We start from the raw sequence: 22150 nt of genomic DNA on the forward strand, positions 1-22150 counted from the left end.
CGGTGCTTTGGACAAGTTTTTATTTGGGTAGAATTGGGGGGGGGGGGGGGGGGGGGGGGGAATCCCTGTCTGGACTTGGACTTTGGAGGACGCTTGGACACTTTCTTTTGGTTTGGACAATTTGGACTTTTGGGATCCATCCTCCTTGCTCCGAGTCGAGGTAGGGTTTTGTAGGTACTCCGTACCTAGGTAAGGGGAAGGTATTGTGTGGCGTAGTTTACCTACTGTAAGATTCTTCTCAGCTGAGGGAATGGAGATGAGCTGCTAACCACCTAGTCAACTTTCGTCTCGGCCGGTCCGGAGTCCGGAAGAGGCAGTACGGAGCACGGAGTACGTACTGATGAGTACGGATGCTGAGTACTAGTTACAGTCACCGACCCAAAAGAGTCACCTTACCTCAGGTAGGTGCCTACAAGGCAGTGAGTGCAAGGGCGAGTAAGAAAAGATACCAAGACGGTGATGGTACTGTTAATACCCTCTACGGTCGTCCGGAGCAAGTATTCTACCACCGTACCTACAGTTAGACCTCCTCGACAAGGGGGGAAAAATAAAGCTGGTACCTTGAAAGATTTTCACTTGTTGTCGGTTGTGCTCAACTATCTCAAGTGACTTGCTAGTGTAGCGCAGTAGAAGATCAAAAAGTACCTACCTAGGTACTTACGGAGTTTGTCAAGGTTTTGGGGTTTTTACTTTACATACTTTCGGGGAAACATTCTGGGCTGAAGTCTGGATTCTCGCCGCCAAAGCTGAGACTCTGGAACAGCAGCAAAGTTTGTTTTTCAAAGCAAAGTGTTCTAAAAAAAGGTAAACCCCCCCAAAAGCCCACACAGGTAAAATCGAGGGAAAAAGGGAAATCCTATCCGCTGTCCGCTGTGCAAGCACCTTAACTTACTCCGGACGGAGTACCGAAAATGCGTTGAGTAGTAGTCAGTACTTCCAAGTTGTCGCGCAGTTGATATGTAAGTGACTGCTGCGGAAAAAAGTGCCCTGTTGGTCCTGTTACCTACAGACTACGAGCACTCCGTCCATACCTCAGGAAAGGTAAATATGTGCTGGACAGTGGGACAGTCAGTGATGTATCCGTAGGGATGAACTTCCTCGCGCCCTCCGCCCAACTTTACGAAATGCAAAAGCAATTTCCAGTCGCACGTCCCTCTCGATGACCCAGTGACCACTAACCACTAACCAGTGGACGGTGACCAGTGACAACCAACCCTTTTCTATTACTCGTACAAACCGGGGGATATGGCGGACATGGAGATTCTACCCTCGCCGCTTGACTCTTGGTCCTTTGGAGTCTTGAGAGGAGAAAGGCTCGATTCGCTCTCGCTTACCGGAACTATTGGGGTGCCTCGTGGAACCCCCAAATGCGCCAACAAAGCCGTTGGGAATCGTTCCATCTGCGTTCCAAATGTCTCGAATCGAGATTACCGTAGCGCTTTTGGCAAAAAGAGTGTGATGGTGCGAATCCACCCGACACAGAATTGAACAGCACCACAGTGATTTCGTGCTATCTTGGCGATCAATATTCCGCAGGTGCTGCACATCTTGCATGCCCAGGTATCGGATCAACTTCTAATCGCCATGTTCGTGACCAGCAACGCTGAACGGAGTAACTCGTAGAGGATCATGACCTCATCTACGACTTGGCTGCGACTTGTCGGCTGTTACCTTTTCGGCGCTTAGAGTCCAAGGCTGGGTAGTGCATCGGACCTAGTCGACGACGGACCCCCGGCATGGTCCAACCACCGGCAAGGACGACGTGTTATCGGCATTGCAGCACACACACTCTGATCGTTGGCTCGATGGTTGCGAAGGGGGGAAAATTAAAAACCCATGACGAAAATCGCGGCCCTGGACATCCGGTTAAATGCAGCTAAGATGTCCGTTCTCAGCTCTGTGAGAGAGATTAGAAAGGGTCAGTTGACCACCCGTGTTCATTTGATTTTCGTGCACCCGACGTGTTTCATGTCTGCGTAGGACACACAGCCAGCGCGTGGTTGGGCAGACACAAGTAAAGGAAAAGCCACCATGATGTAATTTCGGCTGTTGCACCGTTGACGAATCTGGCGGTGTGTTTGGAGGCGCACCACAAAAAAGTGTCAGGTGGCTTCGGTCCCCTCTGTGTCGTACTCGTAGGCATCATAGCTAGTACTGTAACTTTTCCTCCTCCCGTGTCGTCTTGGTACTTTATCGCAGCTGGTCATTTCCCACCGTCGACTGCGCATAATGAGCCGAAATTCCGAGACGAGCAACAGACGGCGCGCCACACTTGAGCCTTTCAATGGGGTCTTTTCCTCTGGCCAAGAGGCTCGTCCTTCTGGCGTTGCGTGTCCCAAGAGGGTCTTGCGGGAGAGCTGCTCGAATCGACAAGTCGCCGGAGGGGCTCAACCCATCGGGCCATTGGTGCATACTGTTAGCCGGAACCCCGACGCTGTTATTAGTGAGAGTGATCGGCAGAGAGGATGAGGCACTCCGGGAAAAAATAGCAGCAGGATGATGACCGGTGCTTCACACGTGCCCGCCGATCCGCCATGTCGATACGAGTTTAGTGACGCGGATACAATTTAATACGGAGTACGATGCAGATTGAAGAGGTTGATCCGATGGTCGCTCATCGGTAAGGATGTGACAGTAAGAGTTGCTCGATGTCGGCTAGAGATGATGTGACGAACACCTGGCTGCGTGATCTCGATACCGCAGTCCAGTGGCTGCCATGGTGGCCCGTGGGTGCCAAAGCACAAGGTTTGTTCATCGCGCGTTTCATCAGCCCATCGGGAATCGAAGCAATGGATCCCTGGAGCCATGGGAAATTGAAGAATGTGATGTGAGGAGAATCGAGAGGGTTGCGCGGGAGGACAGTGGGAAACAGCCCGGACGGCCCAGTACAATAGCAGCTGCGGGCACGGGAGGCCTGCAGCCTATAGGTGTCTGTGTGGTACTGTAGCACCTAGCCTACTGTACCTCCCTAGGGACGTATACACCAGTGGGTGTCTTGTGCGAAGGGGCGGTGGTCACCAGCCACAGCCACTAGGCACAATAGGTTGAGTCTTCCGGCTTGACTACGTAATAGGCTTTGCACCCGCCACAGTCTCGCCACCTAGTTAGCCACAAGTGGCAGCGGCAGGAGAGACATGCAGCAGGACGCGTGGCTGTGCAGGCGTCGATCAAGCCGATCACTGTCTAGACGGGGACGACGGGACGAGAGACAATCCTGGCACAAGGTGGGCGAGAAGAGTTGCCCATACTGGGTGCAGTCAATCACCGTCAACAGGACCAAGCACACCAGTTCCATAGAGAGAGGCGCGGACGACTGGGGGACAGCGTCTTACGGTTTACCCACGCAACAGCCACGTCGCTGGAGTGAAATTGACGCCACGGTTATGGGCTCTCGATCGCATGGCTCCGGGCGCTGCTCGCCAATGGAAGGGGGCGCGGTGGGTGAGGAGCCACGGGTGCCACAGTTGCGTCGATGCCTAAGTTGACCCAACCGGGGCCTAAACCGATAGGGACTTAGTGCACTTGCAATTAGGCTCCAAAGGCTAAACCCGGCCCCCTGCAACACTATGACCACAGGCTACTAGCCCTCTAGGCCACTTCAACCCTTGTACGGCCAATTCCAGCATACTTGCACCTTGGATCGACTACTCGTTGTCGCCCTTTCGATCCTCCTCCTACAGTGCTAGTCATGTTCCGTACCTCGACTCTCGTCTCTGCCTTCTCTCGCGCACTCACCTTGTCCGCCAGAGGAAAACCCACTTTGCTGACGGACCACTTCAACCGTCCTTGAATCTATTTCCCCCCAATCATAACGGCTACTGTTTCCTTCGACTCCGCCGAGGAGAAAAGACCATCCAGGCCCGTGGGAACATACCAGGAACACGGACTACTAGTTAGGTCGAGCAGCCACACCCCGGTCGTTTGAAGCTACTAGAAGACTTCACTGACTCCGTCCGGTACCTCATACACCTCACCTCATCTCAACCGACCTTGCCCTACCTGAGACCTCAGAACCGCAAAGCCTCGACTCTTTTGTTCATTCGTGCTCCCCGGGACGTTTGTCGATCATTCATGTCGCTTCGTGGCCATTGAAATACAGCCTCCCTGTCCATTTCGCTGTGGTGCTCTCCTTCTACTACCACTCGGTGTTATTACGCGGGACGCTGGCATCTTAGACATACATAGTCAAACGCGCACGCAGCAAGGCGCAGCAACTTTCAACCACCACACATATCCTGGTCTGGCCTCTCTGAACTTCAACCTCCCGGACCCGATCATCTCTCACTCATGCCGCTACGCTAAGTGGCATCACCACGTTCGACCATTAGACGTCCGAATGTCGTTGATTTGACCCCAGTCCCTCTGAGACTCACAGCCTGAGACGCCGCCTCCGCCGCAAATGTTTCGCAATCGGTTCGTCCTTGCATGCACCCTCGATCCTTTCGTTTCACTTGTCGTTGACCTAGCGCGCATACTGACCGTCACCTCTTTTGCACAGGCGCAGTAGTCACAAACCCGACGAGCGGTTGTACGAAGCCTTCAAGCAGTCCTTTCCCGATGTTGGTCCTGGATCATCGTCAGCTGTGCAAGGGAAGGGAGAGCCTGCCCGCCGATCGTCCACTCTAAGCGAGGCGATTGTCGATGAACCTGCTATCACTCAACCGTAAGTCTCGATCTCTTTTTCTGTTTCAACATCTTCACCCGCCCTTCCTTCCCGCCATGCTCGCGGTAGAATGTCTCCCAGCTCTCACCATGTCACCCACTCTTCTTTCTTCCGACCACGAAGAGGACGTCACGACTGATACTGACTACTTCTCCAGGGGCTTCGACACTCAGCCAGAAGCCAAAGAACAGGATGCTACGCCCAAACCATTCGCCGACAACTGGAGATTCACGCCTTCCATCATGGACCCCAACTCGTTCGCGTTTTCAGCCTTTGCAAACCAACCGCCCGGATACTACACCCCTACACCTGGTGGCTTCGGAACCCTTTATCATCCCCAAGCCGGCGACCTGCACACGCCGGGCATGGGGATGAATACACCATTGTCCATGCCGCACTCTATTCATAGCCTGCACGCGCAGGATCCCATGATGCATCTCCAGCACTTTAACCCTCACCTCTTACACCAACCTCATGTATTTCACGACCCGTTCCACCAGCAAGCACCCGTGCATGTGCCGCCACCACAGCAACCACAGGCTTTTGCACCCCAGCAGTTTCTTCAACATCAGGATTCTGGCTACGTCGCAATGGACGACACCCCGCAAAAGACCACCCCGACACAGCTTGAGATGGGAGGCCAGCGACAGTTGAGCAGGGGCCGTTCTATCCAGCAGTCCATGCCAGGCATGGTTGGAATGACTAGCCTACCAATGGGCGAGCAGTGAGTACCTTTGTCGTTCTACCAGCCAATTTCTAATGCTTGACTTAGATTTCGATTCCATACCACGCTGAATGCGCCCACAGCAATGGTTCGACATGCAGACGAAATTCCCATCACCTACCTCAATAAAGGCCAGGCTTATACCATGTCGATTTGGGACCAGACTCCGCCCATGACACAACTTCCCGGAAACACACCTTTCCAGTACCGCACCTATGTCCGAGTTTCGTTCGAGGACGAACAACAGCGTGCTCGCCCGGGGTCTTGTTGGCAACTGTGGAAAGAAGGTCGCGGCTCAAATGAGGCCCACCAGCGCGGAGGCAGGCTTCTTGCCGTAGAATACGTGGAACCCGAATTGGGCGATGATGAACTGCGGAAAGCGCAGGTCCAACTTGAAAAGGCGTCTTTTGACGGCTTTGCAGTGACATGGTTTCCTGACTCTGTGAATGGTGGCCCGGATTGCAATATCTCGCTGCGCTTCAATTTTCTTTCGACAGACTTCAGCCACTCCAAGGGCGTCAAAGGCATCCCGGTTAGATTGTGCGCGAAAACCGAGCTCCTCAGCCCGACCGGCACCGGTAACGAACCAGAAGTATGCTTCTCCAAAGTCAAGCTCTTCCGAGATCATGGCGCGGAAAGGAAGCTCTCGAACGATGTCGCGCACGTGAAGAAGACAATTGAAAAATTGAAGCAACAAATTGCCCAAGCTGAAGCAGGTTTGGTGAATTCTGGCAAGAGGAGAAGAAGCGGATCCGTGGCCAAACCTTCCGGTTCTCGACCAGGCAAAGTCGTCAAGCACAAGCGAACTTGGTCAGTGGACTCTGAGAGCGAGGGCCTCAAGTTCTCCGCTGAGGAAGACCTTCAGATGAAGCTGGTCAGCATGCAGGATATGTTCTCTTCGACGAGGCCCATTAGTGTGCTCTTCCTTCGAGGCGATGCAGAGGACGATCCGGATCTACATCCGGTCAAATTACCTGGTGACGATCCTGACATGAAGGAAATCGTCAGGACAACGACTTGGGAGTCACGCCCAAGCGTTTCAGACTCACCCACATCCAATGCCGGGTCTCCAAGTACGAGTTCGGCATCCCAGGCAACTCCGAAGAAGAAATTTTCGCAGTTGCAACATTCGGCGATTCAAGAAGAGGGTGAAAGCGAGGCTGAAAATAGGCCAACGACCTCGACGTCGAGGCTTATCAAGATACCGAAGACGGAACCTGACTCGGCATCAAAAAAAGACCTATTTGCGGTCGACGTGGACAGTAGTTACCATCCGCCAATTGAGAAACCAATCCGACCAGGTATGTTGATTTTGTTCGTACGGTACTCCTCACTGACCCGATCATAGTGGCATGTTTTTATGTGCGTCAGAAAGATGCGGCCAAAGAATATTATCGGGCGGTCTATCTGATGGAAAGAACGGTCAAGGCTTTAATTCATGGCATCGCGGAGAAATTCAACATAGATGCTTATCGGGTCACCCAAGTGACCCATATCAACTCCCGAGGACTACATATCATTGTCGACGAAGATGTCGTCCGAGAACTGGCCGAAGGACAGGACATGGTTGTCGAATTCACCCCAGGCCAGCCCGATTCATCCCAGAAACAAGAATTTGTTGCCCGATCCAGCACCGAAGTCATGGTGGATGGTGACATTGGACCTACCGACACGTCGATCCTGGATCCTCTGGAGATGTGGCTGAATTATTGACCGACCGAATGCCCTCACTCCTTTTGCAGTGCATCCAGACTTGAACATCTATTTATTGTTTACCTAATTTCCATTACGAACACGACGACAGTTCCTACGGCATGTTTGAAACTACTACAAGATCATTCTGGCTTTGCCTGTCGAGAAGCCAACGCGATACTATTTGATACCCCCGATGGCGCGAAGCCATTACCAGTTGCACACTGGGATTTCTTTTTCGTCATTTGATTGACCACGGACGGTCTGTATATTGGTTTCCGCGACAAGAGAAGGTAGAGAAGGAGGAGGTATCTTGCGAGTTGTTTTTGCCTTGTATTCACGAACACACACGCCATATTATTACCATGCAATCTTTTTTCTTTTCCAGTACACGACAGGACGATTCGAATGACGGGATGATACACGGGTCCCTGAAGGAACGATCCGCTTTACTCATTTTTACGAGATACATGAACTTTCGAGATACCCACCTTGTCAGAAATTATCTTTTCCCCTTGTGGCGTGTGAGAGAGGTCACAACTACCCACTAAGGATCAATGTATTCGACCATCTAATTTTGGCTACATGGGCCATTTTTTCCTTCATGCGTTGGTGAATGGCTTCTATAACCGAGGGAGAGAAGGGGAAAACGATTATGCGTTGAATCGCTAGACGAGAGACAAGATTGTGGCGATTGTGGCGATTGTGGCGATCATTTCCAGAGTCGAGGTCTAGGCAGACGAAAAGACCTGGGAGAAAGAGACTGAGCAACAGGCGGCCCGCACGGAATACGAGTTTGTTCGTTAGGCAGGTACTCGTAGATGGCTAATGATAAAAGCCCACGAGGATGCGGAAAATAGTTCACAACGTCCCTTGGATGTTGATTGATTGTCTCGGTACGAATTGAGTTCCCGTAGTGTACAGAGGGTGGAGTAGGGTACACGCGGCTCAAAAGTCCAGTAGTTGTCGCCGTGCATGGTAGCGACCGTGTAGAAGTAGTTACGTCTAGGTCAGGTCTAGGCCAGGTCTAGGTCCAGGTCGGTAGAGATCAACGTTTGTGGAGAGAGAGAGAAGGGGTGGATGTGGCGAGAAGAACTAGAGAAGAGAAAAAAGACCAAGTATGTGGCTGTGCAAACAGAGTTCGGTTACGGGGGAACCAAGTACTCTGCACAGTCATACGTCATGCAGAGGTGGAAGATCATCCAGAAGTCGACAAGTTGGGTACAAGTTTAGGTCGAGTAGACTGTTGATTGCACGGCGGATAGGCATTTGGTGTAGACCGTTTGGCGTTGGCCCAGGGCCCGGCTGTGGCTGTTCTGGAACATGCATAAGGCCAAGCAGAAGAACGAAAGAACGTTGACCAACGGACAAAAGTACTATTATGTACCTAGTAGTAGTTACACGGTGTGGGGGCCTACAGTACCTACTGTAGGCTTGACTCGGGTAAATTCCAAGGTAACCATGGATGGCCCGTACAAAGACGGATACGAGAACGGGTGGGTAAATTACACAAGCCGTACATCCGGTACAAGTAAGTGTTTGTGTGGGACATGTCGCGGGCTCCGTGAGAACAGGCAAGAAGGAAGATCCAACCAACTCCAGGGTACCTGGTCACTGTGCGTGGTGGTGACTGACTACAAATATCAAGGAGGGGAAGAGTGATATATATGATTAGACATGAGGAAGGTCTGGCGAGGCAGAGAGACGTAGAGGACTGGTTTGATTGTCCCCCATAGCAGACCGCTGGACGCAAAAGATCTCACTCACATGGTGGTGGTGGTGGTGGTGGTTTTGGTGGTGGTGAGATCGGTGAGTGTCTGGGTATCAAGGCGAGTCAGTGCGGCCCTTGTTCCGGGGGTGAAGTCTGTACACAAAAGCACAATACGAGTAGTGTGTTGAGGATGTTGGGTACGCTAGTATCAAGAGGTGACAGAGTATGCCTCGTGGTAGGAGAGGGGTCCGTATACACAGAGCATAAGATGAAGGGTGTTGAACTCATCAGACGCCGAGAGATCAAGATAACCAAGCACAACCATTACCAAGGGGGTGGCAGATTGACATGTATCCTCTATCTCAACAACACCTTACCTGTACGGAGCACACTGTGCATAATGTAGGACACTACACGGAGTACTAGGTAGACATCTCTTCCTCGCCTTTCTGGATGAGGTGACCACCCTTAACAATCACACCCCTTTTTCACTTTATATCTATCTGTTAGGCACTATTGTAACTATGTGTGAATGCACTCGCAAGTATTCTACACCAGGTCAAGTAGTCACACTCAAGTGAAGCCGTGTCTTTCGCTCCATATCACCAACCCATGGTAATTTGCCCTGTCAAAGTAGTACTCACGATTTGGACCACTTCACAATACTGTTGTGATGACCACCATCTCCTGTTCACTGATATCTCGTGATGCTCTTCACTTACTCAGACCGTCAATCTCGCACAGTGAGTTCATGCCTGCGTCGCGACTTTCTCCTTCTTCCCCCACTCAAACTCCTCCCACACCGTCAGGTTCCCATCGCGAGTGAGGAAGGACGCGTGCACAGAAAGAAACAATGAACACTCACTATTCTGTCCTCGGCGTCGCGCAGACAGCAGACCTTGCGACGATCAAGGCGTCTTTCCAAAAACTCGCCCTCAAAACCCACCCGGACAAAGGTGGCCAGACCGAAGATTTCGTCAGGATCCACCGGGCATATGAAGTCCTCTCTGATCCCGCCGCGCGAGCAGCATACGACCAGGAGCTGCAGGGGCAGTCTCGCCATCCTCTTTTTCCTCACCCTCCTCATCCTCATCCTCATCCTCCTCCTCCCCGACCAGCTGCCACCCGCTCTGCATTCACCACACCTCCGCCAAGACCGGCCCCTAATGACTTCTCTGCCGAACCAAATGCAGAGGCCAGGTACGCTTTCCACAGGACTCACACCAACACCAACGACAACACTGGCTCGCCACAGCGGGCAAGAAGACAGCAACAAGGGTCTTTCGGAAGAGAACGACAAGAGCCAAACATGGAGGGAACTGGGGCCTCGCGTCGGCCTCTGTAAGAACAACGATTTTTTGCTCATATTGGAGCTCTGTGGGTAGAACTTGAGAATCTAAGGCCACTTGAACAGCGAGTGGCAACACAAGTCAGAACCGGAGAGGACCTCATCAACAGGCTCCGTGAGTTGGCCGAGAACCACGTCCGAGAAGACATGTGGGAGCACCTCATCCTTTTCCAACAACAGCTCCTGAGCAACAGCCATCAGTTACGATATAGGCGAATGGCACTGACAGTCCAAGCCAGCGGCAGCGGCGGCCGGCGCACTCCAATTTACGGAGTTCTTGAACCATGGGACATGCAACAGATGATGAACCTCCGCCGCGCGCTGGACGACATGGACGAAGCTCTGGTTAGATTTGAGGCGGTCACCAAGGACACCATTGCCACCGCACTACTGTTGAGAAACTTGCAGACGACTCCGGGTGCCATGGGCATCGACCCTGCTCGGGTATCTGCAAGATTGGACCGGGCACTAGACAACATGAAGACGTTTTTGCAAGAGGTGTTGTTCCAAAGACGGCTCTGGTTCGGTCAATTGAACCTGCGTGACACCTTTGTCCGTCTAGGTGGCAACAATTGATGCACGTCAACAGCTCAAGAAAAAGAGACGCGGATTTTGCAGGTCAAGGAGACCTTATGGCACCTCTCAGGACACTCGTTTTGGGGGAGGTTGACGTAGTGGAAACAGCTGGCCGCATCGTCGGGAGCTGGTGATGTCAACTAGTAGCAGTGTCAGATAGGGAGATGACATTGTAGTCATTGGAACATTCCCTTTACAAAGCCCCCGTCCGCCTCCCATCCGTACCTCCGTAGGCACCATTGCAGAGACTCGTGGCGAGAAGATCACGTCTGCGACTCAGTTGAGCCGTCCACTGGCAGAGAGTTTTCGAGAGTAGTCGATGCACGTAGCAAGATTCCCCTTACGGTCCAACGGACAGGTGAGTGAGGCTCTGTTGAATGAGACCGACGATACCTGGACTAAAACGACAGAAAGGGGGGACAGTTGTCCAGGCGCCACTAGCCATGCCAAGTCGACGCTAAACCCAAAGCAAACAACCCAGAGGCGTCGCGGGCTGGGAATTTCATGCGTCGACCAGCCTCAAATCCACTTCAAATCGCCTGTCAAACGCGTGAACCCAGAACCCGAGAGGCTCCCGAACCACTCGAGCCTGGTTCTGATCCAAGGCCCTGGAGATGCAGATACCAGGTTCTAAAGCAGCACAGCTCTCAAGAATGACGAGTGTGAGCCCTTTTGCAATCGCTATGAACACCATGCACGCCAGCCGCCCGGACACTCTTATGACCACGCGACAAAATTCGTCCGATTCGATTTCTGTTATTATTGTTGTTATTTATTCCTCAAGGAGCAAAAGTCAAAATACTGTACTCCGTCCTCTGTTCCGGGCAGACGCGACTTATTGCCGACTGAAGATTTTACCTTTCGGGATCGATTGACAAGTTAAGACATCTTGTAACAGGATTGCATATACCCCTGGCTTGCGGAGGACTTGACCTGTACAAACTCCGCCCATCCTCAGTTCGACTTGAAAGCTCCAAGCCCCATCTCCTCTCGTTGTCGTTCTGGGAACCCTAAAAGACTGAAATCGAGATCGATCTGTCCAAGTCAGTGCCCCTGGTTCATTTCGTCCCTTCTAGTCACGGTCGAATCGGGTAGTTTGACGTCCAAAGGACAGCCTCGGACGTGATGTCTCTGCATCATCTGGGTGCCGCCTTGACCACCACCCTATGACCTTATCGATGCCAGCCGGTGACATCCCCTTCACCTTGTCTTCTTACCCTGCTTTTTTTTTCGTCGTCAGTGCACCGCCTATGACATGAGGGGCTGTGGGCATGCAGAATGGCATCACCCAAAGCTGAGAGCTGCTCCCGCCCGCCTGTTGGCTGTCCCACTCGTACCCGTTCCTCGAACTGGTACGCGACGACTGAGGGCTTGCCGATTGCTCGTGCGTACCCCGTGCCGAAAACCTTAAAGGTTCTGAGGAGCCCACCACGCCTCATATACCTCCCTGGGGGTGGTGGTCTGTTCTCGCGTTGACCATCTACACTCTTCTCTTCATCGCTCTTTTTCGTCGACGACGCTCTTTTCTTCAGACAGTTACTGTTTCGTTCCTTGATGGTTTAGCCAGGCAACTATTCTGGCGCGGAGGTTGTCGACTTCATGGCGAGCGAGGTGCAGGCGAAAGGAGACGGACAGCAGTACCATGGATCCATTCTGGAAATCCTCACAATCGTTCTCGCTTGTGTTTCGGTCCTGGTGGTAACAGTGCGTGGAGTCGCGAGACACCGAATCAGTCGGATCGTCGAATCTACCGACATCTTGTTGCCCATTGCTTTGGTGAGTTGTAACACCCATTCGGTTTCGTGTGCGTTGTACAGAGGACTTGGGCGGCTCATCACAAACAAACAATACAGGTGTTTTTACTGGCACAGACCGTGTTTGTACGCTCGGCCATCTCGAATGGCCTCGGTCGACATGTCGACACGTTGGATGCGGATCAGGTATCAACATTCGAAAAGGTATGTTGTGTTGATAATTGGACTAGAGAAGGAGCTACATGTGGTTCGATCAAGTAGCACTTACTGACTTTTCTCCTTGGATCAGCTCATCTACGCCGCGAATCTCCTTACCCGACTTGTACTCGCCTTCGGTCAAGTCATTGTAGTATTGATTATCAAGAATGTCGAGCCACCACGGCCGGTCCGAATTGGCTGCAACTGCTTACTTGGAATCATTGTCATATACTCGGCGCTTGCGCTGGCTATCCTTGCTTTCCAATGCTCCCTTCCAACGCCATGGTTAGTGGCAGACGACCGATGTGTCGACCGAGTATGTTTGTTTTTTGAATCTTTGTCTCTCCGGTTTGACGTACCTGTCTATTGCTTTACTGACCATCAAATCCGTAGCAAACATTCTTTACGTCCTTTGTCATTGCTGACATCGTCATCGATGCCGTCACGCTCATTCTACCCGTCATAATGATTTGCAGAGCATCAACCACCCGCGACCAAAGGGTCTTTGTATGTTTGCTGCTTGGCTCGAGGGTCGTTCTGCCGCTAGTCGCAGCTCCTCAACTCTACCACCTTCGACTCGTGATGGCTTCCAAGGATCTGACATGGAACATGGTCACTCTACAGACGTGGGTGCAGGTCTCGATGAACCTGAGCATCATCACCGCCTCGTTACCTTCCTTCGGCATGGTCATGTGGGACCTCTGGGCCTTCGGCTCGAGTCGCCTCCGAGCCACCCGATCCGTCAAGAGTACCAACACGTCCCGAGATTTCGGGCACGAGCTAGGCTTCGAGACAAGCCCGCCACGGTACGAGTACGCGGCGTCGGGAAAGTGGGAAGGTCTCGACGAACCGGGTCCGGTCATCTGCGCGCCCGAAAAGGACCGGGACGACGACAACTGGAGCGAGCTACTCCTCAGCAAAGTCCACGAGATAGGAAGCGTCGAGTCGTACGACGCGGTCATTGACCATTACGAAAAGTCAGAGCATCCCGACGAGAGCGAGGAGCTGCGGCAGCAACGCTACCACGCCCCTGCACCTGCATACACCCCGTCTCGAAGAAGGTACCGCAGCAACCACCGTCGCCGCCAACCAGACATATTGTCGCCCGTGATTGAGCGATCGCCGTACATCGGCGGTGCGACGACACCTCGAATCCCTGCTTCGCCTTCACAGCATTGGGGAAATTTCCAACAGCAACGACAGCAACAACACCAGCAGCAGCAACAGCCGTACCTTCCCAACGACAACAACAAGAACGACGACGACGACAACGTCGTCCTCATCCTCCCGAATCCTCCATATTCTCCACGCATGGACTCTCCCAAACCGCCGTCGTACGCCGCCAGTTCGCACTACGACGACGACCGGTCGGAGATTGAGCCCTCCGAATTCGACGTCGACAGCTACTACTTTGGCAACACGAACTACCTACGACAGTACGATCCGCACAGGACGGATCTGTTTCTGCAGAGCATGATTGATGATTTGCAAAAGGAGAACGCCCAAGTCGATCCGTCGAAACGGTGGGAACATGGATGGATATGACCAGGGAATGGTTTTGGGATATATAACGTAGCCGCGTCATGTATGTATATAATGGAACTCGCTAGCTGGTGTTATGTTATGTACTACCCGCCTTACTTTCCCTAGCCTACAGGCATCACGTCACGCGTCAGGACTCAGCCTTGCTATATTGTATATACCCAGTATTTGTGGAACCGGATCAGTCACCAACTCCTACCGAGAGCCAGTGGGTCCCATAGGTCCTTGAGGGACCGTTGACCAACAACACTGTTATGCAGGTAGGGAGAAAGGTAGGTGAGTAGGTACACATTGATTCAACGGTAGGTAGGTAGGTAGGTAGGTAGGTACTCGTACTCGTACAATTAAATATCGACATCACCGTCATCATCACCGTCAAACGAAGTATTTTCATTCGCCGCCCATTGTATCAACCTAACCAGCCAACGAGGAGCCCATACATGCCCATACAAGCCCATACAAGGGTAGTCAGTAATGGAGGCTGGTGGCCTCAACATTTCAAATGCCTTTTTCCTCGTCAAAGGTACATACAACCCACCAAACCTTGAGTGACTGATTGGACTCGTTTTAGCCACGCTCTTGATATCCCGACAACGACCCTGGTGGTACTGGCACTGAGAGATGATTTCAGACAGGTATCTGAGAGAATGCGTCCATCATGACCGCTCTCATCAACCGGTTCTACATATACCGAAATGCGCCGCACCTGGCGAACCCCCCTATACCTGTTTGTACGCATAGATAACTGCTTTGCAATGGAAAGTCTTTTTCCTTTTTTTTTGTGCCCCACTAAAATTACATCCGACGCTGAACGCTTCAACATGCTCCTGTCACAATACTAATAAGCTGGAACGGCACCGTGGTTCATCATGACCCGATTAATCTTCAACCGGGCTGGACCGTGGAGGATACGTAGATGCCCGCTTCGGTTTCCTGGTGGGTGATCGTCCTGACGAGGCGAATAGCGGTGTGATGGGAACGTCCTTGGTCCCGTCGAACTGATCACCTTCACCTTGCAAGTCCGACTCTTCAGGCTCGACGGTGATTTCATGGTGGTTCGAGAGGGATTTGGGAGCCGGGTTTGGCGTGGGCGGTTGAGACGTTTCTGCGGATCGAGTCGGGTCGGAACCGGTGATCAAGCTGGGAGCTTTCTCAGCGCTTGGATGGTTGAGCACGATGCTGCGGCGTCCTGGAGATTGAAGCCGTTCGGAGGGGGTGTCATAGCCAAGTTGGATGGTGAGGTCGACTCTGGCAACATCTTCTAGTGACGACCCCTGAGGTAGGACCGAGGCAATCTCTTCGGACAGAGTGCTCGATCGGGACACCGGCTTGTTGTTGCGTGTGACATAAACATCCGCCAACCTTCTCGCAGCTATTACGAGGCGGTCTCGAACTTCTGGCTTCTTGAGGTATGCGTTCGTCTTGGTTTCAATCTCGCTGGGACCATCGGTATCCTTGACAGCTCTCCAATTGTCGAGCTTGATGTGATGAAGTCCAGTGTCGGCACTGAATCTATCAAAGAAGAACTGGTTCGGAATGATGCTAGAAATGTATGACAGATCGATCGCCCGCTGTTCCGATTCCGTCGCAATCTTGACTAGATCTGCCACTAGACCGAGTGCATCGACCACTCCATTTGGAATCAGCTTGGCCCACCATGGTCGTGTTGGCAACGGCTGTTGGAAGAATTCCTGTGGCAAAGTCCCTGTCCCAATGTTGATCATCACGAGCTGTTCGTCCTCATTCAGCCCGTGGTTCTTGTGATAGTGCAGTTTGCCTTCCCAAGATGGGTTGTTGGTCTCGCCGAGACCGCCGTCTGTGAACGAGCGCCCTCGGATGATCATCGGTTCAAAATACGACGGAGCTGCCGAAGTTGCTCGAGCTGCCTGCCGTAACTCCAGGTCACAGTCGAGGATTTGTTGTCGGTACGGTCCTTGGCACTCGTGGGTGCAGAAGAAGATAGGATGAGGGTTGGGTCTTTCGTGGCAAAGAACAGTTCCTTGCATACTGTTTGGATGCGGGCTACGCATTTTGAGATCAGGCGGATGCCCCCGAGAAGCCAGCAGACTCTCGATCGACTTTTGCAGCTCTCTTCCCGAGAACTTTGACCAGTCGCCAAACACCCTCTTGATAGCCGACCGTTCCTTGGAAAAGATGCGCCCGGAAAGGATCTTGTACTGTTCGATGCACTCATCAATGGACATGTTGAGCTTGACAAGCATCAGAACAATCAGGCCACCGGTGCTGGTGCCGACCGCGATGTCAAAAACATCCTGGGGGTTGAGGGTGGTTCGATCTTTGGGGATTGCGTTGCGTTTGGCGAGCTCTTCGGTGACAAGGATGAGTAACATGCGTAGTATGAGCAATGATGACAGTCCACGAACGCCGCCTCCATCTAGCGACACCATGGCAATTGGGCGAGAGGGAGCCGTCTCGGCGACTGCTGCCTTAGAGCCCATGGTGCCGGAGACGATACTGACTCGACACCGTTGTGGTCCTGTGTTGTAGCCTTAGAACTAGGCGGTGTCCGGGAGCTTATGCCAAAGCTTTTTGTTCCACGTAGATGAAGCCAATCCTATTCCTACGTGTTTGCTGCGTCGTCTTACAGCAGGTTGAGAACCAGGGACTCGCTGACCACAAGATGGAACAAATCGTTGATATAAAAGCGTGTGCTCGTGACGACAAATTCCCTCTGCACACGACGAAGATACCACCGTCAATTCTTGACATAACAAAATTTTGCAAAGCGCATTGGACTCTGCAGAATGTGCCTACAGCCCCTAAATCTGGGGTGCAAAGGTTCCAGAAAAGTGCTTGACTCAGGCGGGATCAGCCTGAAGCCGGCGCCAGATGACCAGGCGTAGTCACATAGTCCAGTCACATTCACAGGTGATGTCCATCTCTTGGATACCAGAGGGACTGATTGGCTCGAGGCGGTGACTTGTTGCGGCGGCTTTGATTAGGCTGCAGGCATGGGGCTGAAACGACCAAAAGAGGCGATGCTCAGGTGGCCCCTTGAAACTCCGGGTGATTGGGGCAGCCCTCGACGAAGGCGCCTCATTGCCACTCAAAAGTCCCAGGCTGTGCAGAAGCAGAAACCGCGCAGCTGATGACTGCACTCGTCAGGTTCTAGAGACTGGACGTGTCGTCACACTCCAGCCATTGCTCGTACGCCGTATCCGATGGTCATGGGGTGAATTGGGCCACACGTGACCAGGCTCGGCTCATCACGCCTCACTGCCCACTGCCGACCAGCTGGTCATAAGTCCCCAGGTCGACATTCTCTGGAGGAAACCAAGTCAGCAGTTCACCAGAATCGGTTCGAATAAAATCGCAGTCAGTGGAGTTTTTTGCTGAAGGCACCGAGACACTCGCAATGAGCGAACAACGCCCTCTCAAAGTTCTCACCCTAGGTACGTCGCATTCTAGGCCCCAGGTATCGATGGTTCTCAGTACTGACGACCGTAGACGGCGGTGGTCTGCAAGCTTTGGCAACGCTGAGCACTCTCAACTCTGTATGTAAAGAAATCGCCAAACAGAACGAGGCTACGAGGATTCCTGCTCCTCATGAACTATTCGACGTTATTTGTGGCGTAGGCACAGGAGGGTAGGTTCTATCCCGAACCAAACAACATTGCCAGGCTGACCAAAGTATACAGATGGATCGCCTTGCTGTTGGGACGGTACCGTCTCGACATTGCAACTTGTATGGCCGTATACATGGAAATTGCGAGGAAGGTTGACTGCGCAGAGCGAACGAGTCGATGGCACAAGAGGAACCGTTGCTTCAAACTCGATCAAGATCGATTGGTCACGGTGATCGAAGATACGTTGCAACGGTATGATCTGGATGGGACATTACTCTCTGCAACTTCAGTCAATCCTACCTTGAACGATAGTCGCAGTAGATGCAAATATGCGTAAGTCCGAGACCGACCCTCGATCAACCGTGACTGACAGTCTTAGATTTGCCGTCGGGGTAGTACAGCAGTCCAAGCCACAGGGATCGAAGTACGAGCTGTTCAGATCATACCAGCTACCTGCGAACGCAAAGGACATACTCCCAGGGCCTCAGCCGGAAAGGTGTCGCGTATCGCAAGCATTTGCCGCAACGGGAGCTGCAAAGTTCTTTCTGAAGCCTTACAGGCTTGCACATACCTCTTACTTCGACGAGACGTTTCCTCAATCACATCCCATCACGGCAATCGCCCTCGACGAAGTCTTTGGTCTCTATGGATCCGACGCCAAGATATCGATTCTGCTGAATGTCGGCCCTGGTATACCTCCAGAGGAAGACTGCAGAGAGCTTGATGAGATGTCGACCGGCCCAGTGGAGCGATTAGCGAGAAAATTCTCTTGGCCCAAGCGAAAGCAAGAGGGCGAAGATGGGACTCGGGAAGAGCTTGAGGAGTCGACCTCGTCGCTTTCAAGCACTAGTGAACGCGCTTTGAGGCTCGATCGTCAGACGCGTTTGGACGTTAAGGTCAGGTTAAAAGAACTGTATGGAGCTGCCGGGCCCCAGATATACCATCATCTTGGACCGGATTATTCGCTGGAGAAAGCATCACTGAATGACGTCCGTGCGATCCGGCTCTTCCGATCGCAGTCGAGTGAATTGCAGGCGAGCACGGAGGAGATTGAGGGTACCGTCAAGCAGTTCTGGGTCAATGCGAGGGCTTGAGAGTGGGAGCCAGGTATGCATAGGACAACTCTGTACTCAGAATATCGTACTCGGGACAGTGACATAATTTCGCAACACCAGTGCTATGGGGTGTAGAGAGGTGTGTGGTGATGGTGATGAGTGATTCGTGCATCCAGGATCGACTCCAGGAACAGGTGGCGGCACAAGCCCAGGCATGCAGTTTGTGCTGTGGCCCCTCGTGCCGCGTGTTGGTGCCAATCCATTACTGCATCAGTCGCCGGCTAAGCAACAACAAGCTCACTAGAGGCCGCGTGTCTGTAGATTCGTGGCCTCAAGGGGGGCGCTCGCTCGAACGTTACAGGGGTGTCCAGGCGTGTCTACAGGGATTGCAGGGATGTTCCAAGGTGCACCGGCGCCCCCAACTCCATTTTTCTCCAGGCACTACGCCGTAGCTGCAGCGTCACATCCCCCCCGGCCTATCGTCGTCATTCACACCACAAGAAAAGTGCGCAGTCTCGCTTTGGGTTTTGCTCTCATCATCATTCAATCATCACTCATCAAGCCAGTCCGAGCTCACAGCCTATGCTGTAACAGACTTCCAGGGCAAAAGCAATGTGACAGAGCTTTTTCCACATCCAATCACACAGGATCTGTCCCGAAGCTGCCCTAGCTGCCCCGTATCCTGGCAAACCAGCTCAGATTCCTCTACCACTGTCCCTTGCTACGTGGAATGCTTCTACCACCTTTGACCGCTTGTCCTTGCCACTGACTCTCATAGTTCTTCTGGTTTTCCCTCCTGTGCCCCTTCGTCGTCAGTCTCAGATACACTCTCTCTTTTCTTCCAGCTCCATACCACCAAAATGGTGCATCTTCAGAGTGTCAAGCCAGACCCTCTCAAGGGCAAAAACCTTCCCTCTCGAAGATCTTCCCTCGTCCCTGGTCTCGAGCACATCTCTCTGGCAGCCCCGGAAGAGGATGAATTCTCTACCTCTGTCTACGGATCCAGCTTTGCTGCTCAGGATTTGCCTAATCATGAAATGCCGGAGAAAGAGATGCCGAAGGAGATTGCATACCGCATGATCAAAGACGAACTCAGCCTGGATGGAAACCCAATGCTGAAGTGAGTCTGATGTAGAAACACTCTTCGGAGATACTGACAACGTCTCTATAGCCTCGCAAGTTTTGTCACCACATTCATGGTATGTCCTGCTGCCTGCGTTGCCCAGCACGAGTCGAGCGACTGCTGACCACAGCTTCCAGGAAGATGAAGCAGAGAAACTCATGACTGAAGCCTTTTCCAAGAACTTCATTGATTACGAAGAGTATCCACAGACTGCTGAGATCCAGAATCGGTGTGTCAACATGATCGCTCGTCTCTTCAACGCACCGGATCAGGAAGATGGAGGGAATGCCATTGGTACATCCACAATTGGGTCCAGCGAAGCCATCATGCTCAGTGTTTTGGCCATGAAAAAGAAGTGGCAGAAGGCGAGACAGGCAGAGGGCAAAGATGCTTCAAAGCCCAACATCATCATGAACAGTGCAGTTCAGGTGTGTTGGGAAAAGGCTGCTCGCTACTTCGACGTCGAGGAACGATATGTCTACTGCACCGATGATCGCTATGTCATTGACCCCGAGGAAGCAATCAAATTGATTGACGAGAATACTATTGGCATCTGCGCCATCCTCGGTCTCACGTACACTGGGGAGTATGAAGATGTCAAGAAGATCAATGACTTGCTGGTGGCCAACAAAATCGACTGCCCCATCCACGTTGATGCTGCGTCTGGCGGCTTCGTGGCTCCCTTCGTCAACCCTAACCTGGTTTGGGACTTCCGCTTGGAGAAGGTGGTCAGTATCAACGTGTCTGGTCACAAGTATGGTTTGGTCTATCCTGGTGTTGGCTGGACGGTGTGGAGATCGCCAGAGTACCTCCCCAAGGAACTTGTCTTCAACATCAACTACCTTGGTGCTGACCAAGCCTCTTTTACCCTGAACTTCAGCAAGGGCGCCAGCCATGTCATTGGTCAGTACTACCAGATGATTCGTCTGGGCAAGCGTGGGTATCGTAGTATCATGCTCAACCTCACTCGCACATCTGACTACCTCGCTGCCCAGCTGAGAGCGCTTGGTTTTATTCTCATGTCTCCAGGAGGCGGCCGCTCTCTCCCCGTCGTCGCCTTCCGCTTGGACCCTGACGACGAGCATCAGTTCGACGAGTTTGCAATTGCCCACCAGCTCCGTGAACGCGGCTGGGTTGTCCCTGCCTATACCATGGCGCCGCACAGCAACAATCTCAAGATGATGCGTGTTGTCGTCCGTGAGGACTTCAGCAAGCAACGATGCGACAGTCTAGTCAACGACATCAAACTTGCGCTGCAAGTTCTGGGCGAGATGGATCGTAAGACCATGGAGAACTTCCAGCAGTATGTATTACGGACAGATGGACTCGTGTAGTATGCTGACCTAGCAAACCAGACATATCAAGAACCACACCCGACACGGCAAGGCAGGGACAAACCTCCACCCGTACAAGGACGAAAAACACTCTCTTCAAGGAAAACATGGCAAGACTCATGCTGTGTGCTAGATGATTGGTGAAAGGGAAAACAAACGAATTCGATACCACAGGATATGATCTCAAAATTTGGGGGGATGAGAAGCAAAGCACAAGGAAAAGTGGACATGCAATGCAGACATACTCAGTAGCTAGTTGTCTGAATTGAATCATTTCATCGAGCCTTCGGAGCTGATTTGTACTTTCGGGCCTCTCATCTATTTCTAGTGACATGTTGCTTGACCCTAAATATGTACGTGCCATTCAGATTGGCAACACCACAGGCATGTCCAGGACTCGGCGGCACGAGTCCTGTCTTCCCCCACATGTTTGGTCGGGACCGAAGAAGACGAGCTGAACAGTGCAGCCTCGGACATTGCATCGGCATGCAATACAATAGGCAGACAGGTGGCCCAGTTCAATCCAGTCAAAGAGGGTACAGCGACCGGCCTTCGTTTGAGGTCATGTGAAGCGGGCTGACTGCGTTTGTTGTAGGGCACCACTTCAGCGTCTTGGGCCATCGCTTGGTACCTGGCCGTCCAGTTGGTGGTCTCTCGTCCACACTTGACGGAGGCGTGAGCGCTGGAACATACTAGGGGAATTACTCGTAGTCGATGCCGATACGAGCTGACCAAAACCACGGCGTGTAATCGGGAAAGGGGGGTTGACGGAAGCGTGCTGTCGAAGATATGGGCTTGAACGTGATTCCTCAATGTTTGTGCCTGGTCTGGAGCATTCTCAAT

The 22150-nt window shown here is 52.5% G+C and overlaps 6 protein-coding genes across 6 annotated transcripts; 5 read left to right on the forward strand and 1 right to left on the reverse strand.

Annotated features, from left to right (window-relative positions):
* Nucleotides 1-4752: 4752 nt before the first annotated feature.
* PV08_10431 (uncharacterized protein) lies at nt 4753-7100 on the forward strand (the record flags this gene model as incomplete). The annotated part of the gene is made up of 3 exons (XM_016384745.1): nt 4753-5387; nt 5436-6688; nt 6736-7100. 3 exons carry the CDS (start codon nt 4753-4755, stop codon nt 7098-7100), a joined length of 2253 nt encoding a protein of 750 aa, XP_016231347.1.
* A 2543-nt stretch (nt 7101-9643) lies between these two features.
* On the forward strand, nt 9644-10714 carry PV08_10432 (uncharacterized protein; the record flags this gene model as incomplete). The annotated part of the gene is made up of 2 exons (XM_016384746.1): nt 9644-10131; nt 10192-10714. 2 exons carry the CDS (start codon nt 9644-9646, stop codon nt 10712-10714), a joined length of 1011 nt encoding a protein of 336 aa, XP_016231348.1.
* Nucleotides 10715-12313: 1599 nt separating this feature from the next.
* Nucleotides 12314-14211, forward strand: PV08_10433 (uncharacterized protein; the record flags this gene model as incomplete). The annotated part of the gene is made up of 4 exons (XM_016384747.1): nt 12314-12490; nt 12568-12672; nt 12758-12982; nt 13060-14211. The coding sequence occupies 4 exons, from the start codon at nt 12314-12316 to the stop codon at nt 14209-14211; spliced, it is 1659 nt and encodes a 552-aa protein (XP_016231349.1).
* Nucleotides 14212-15086: 875 nt separating this feature from the next.
* On the reverse strand, nt 15087-16667 carry PV08_10434 (uncharacterized protein; the record flags this gene model as incomplete). The annotated part of the gene is made up of 1 exon (XM_016384748.1): nt 15087-16667. The coding sequence occupies one exon, from the start codon at nt 16665-16667 to the stop codon at nt 15087-15089; it is 1581 nt and encodes a 526-aa protein (XP_016231350.1).
* Nucleotides 16668-17584: 917 nt separating this feature from the next.
* PV08_10435 (uncharacterized protein) lies at nt 17585-18889 on the forward strand (the record flags this gene model as incomplete). The annotated part of the gene is made up of 4 exons (XM_016384749.1): nt 17585-17621; nt 17677-17815; nt 17868-18128; nt 18175-18889. The coding sequence occupies 4 exons, from the start codon at nt 17585-17587 to the stop codon at nt 18887-18889; spliced, it is 1152 nt and encodes a 383-aa protein (XP_016231351.1).
* An 821-nt stretch (nt 18890-19710) lies between these two features.
* PV08_10436 (glutamate decarboxylase) lies at nt 19711-21440 on the forward strand (the record flags this gene model as incomplete). Its single annotated transcript, XM_016384750.1, has 4 exons — nt 19711-19970; nt 20022-20049; nt 20111-21276; nt 21329-21440. 4 exons carry the CDS (start codon nt 19711-19713, stop codon nt 21438-21440), a joined length of 1566 nt encoding a protein of 521 aa, XP_016231352.1.
* Nucleotides 21441-22150: the final 710 nt, after the last annotated feature.

This window comes from Exophiala spinifera (assembly GCF_000836115.1).
Source record: "Exophiala spinifera strain CBS 89968 unplaced genomic scaffold supercont1.8, whole genome shotgun sequence".
Taxonomy (NCBI): Eukaryota; Fungi; Ascomycota; class Eurotiomycetes; order Chaetothyriales; family Herpotrichiellaceae; genus Exophiala; species Exophiala spinifera.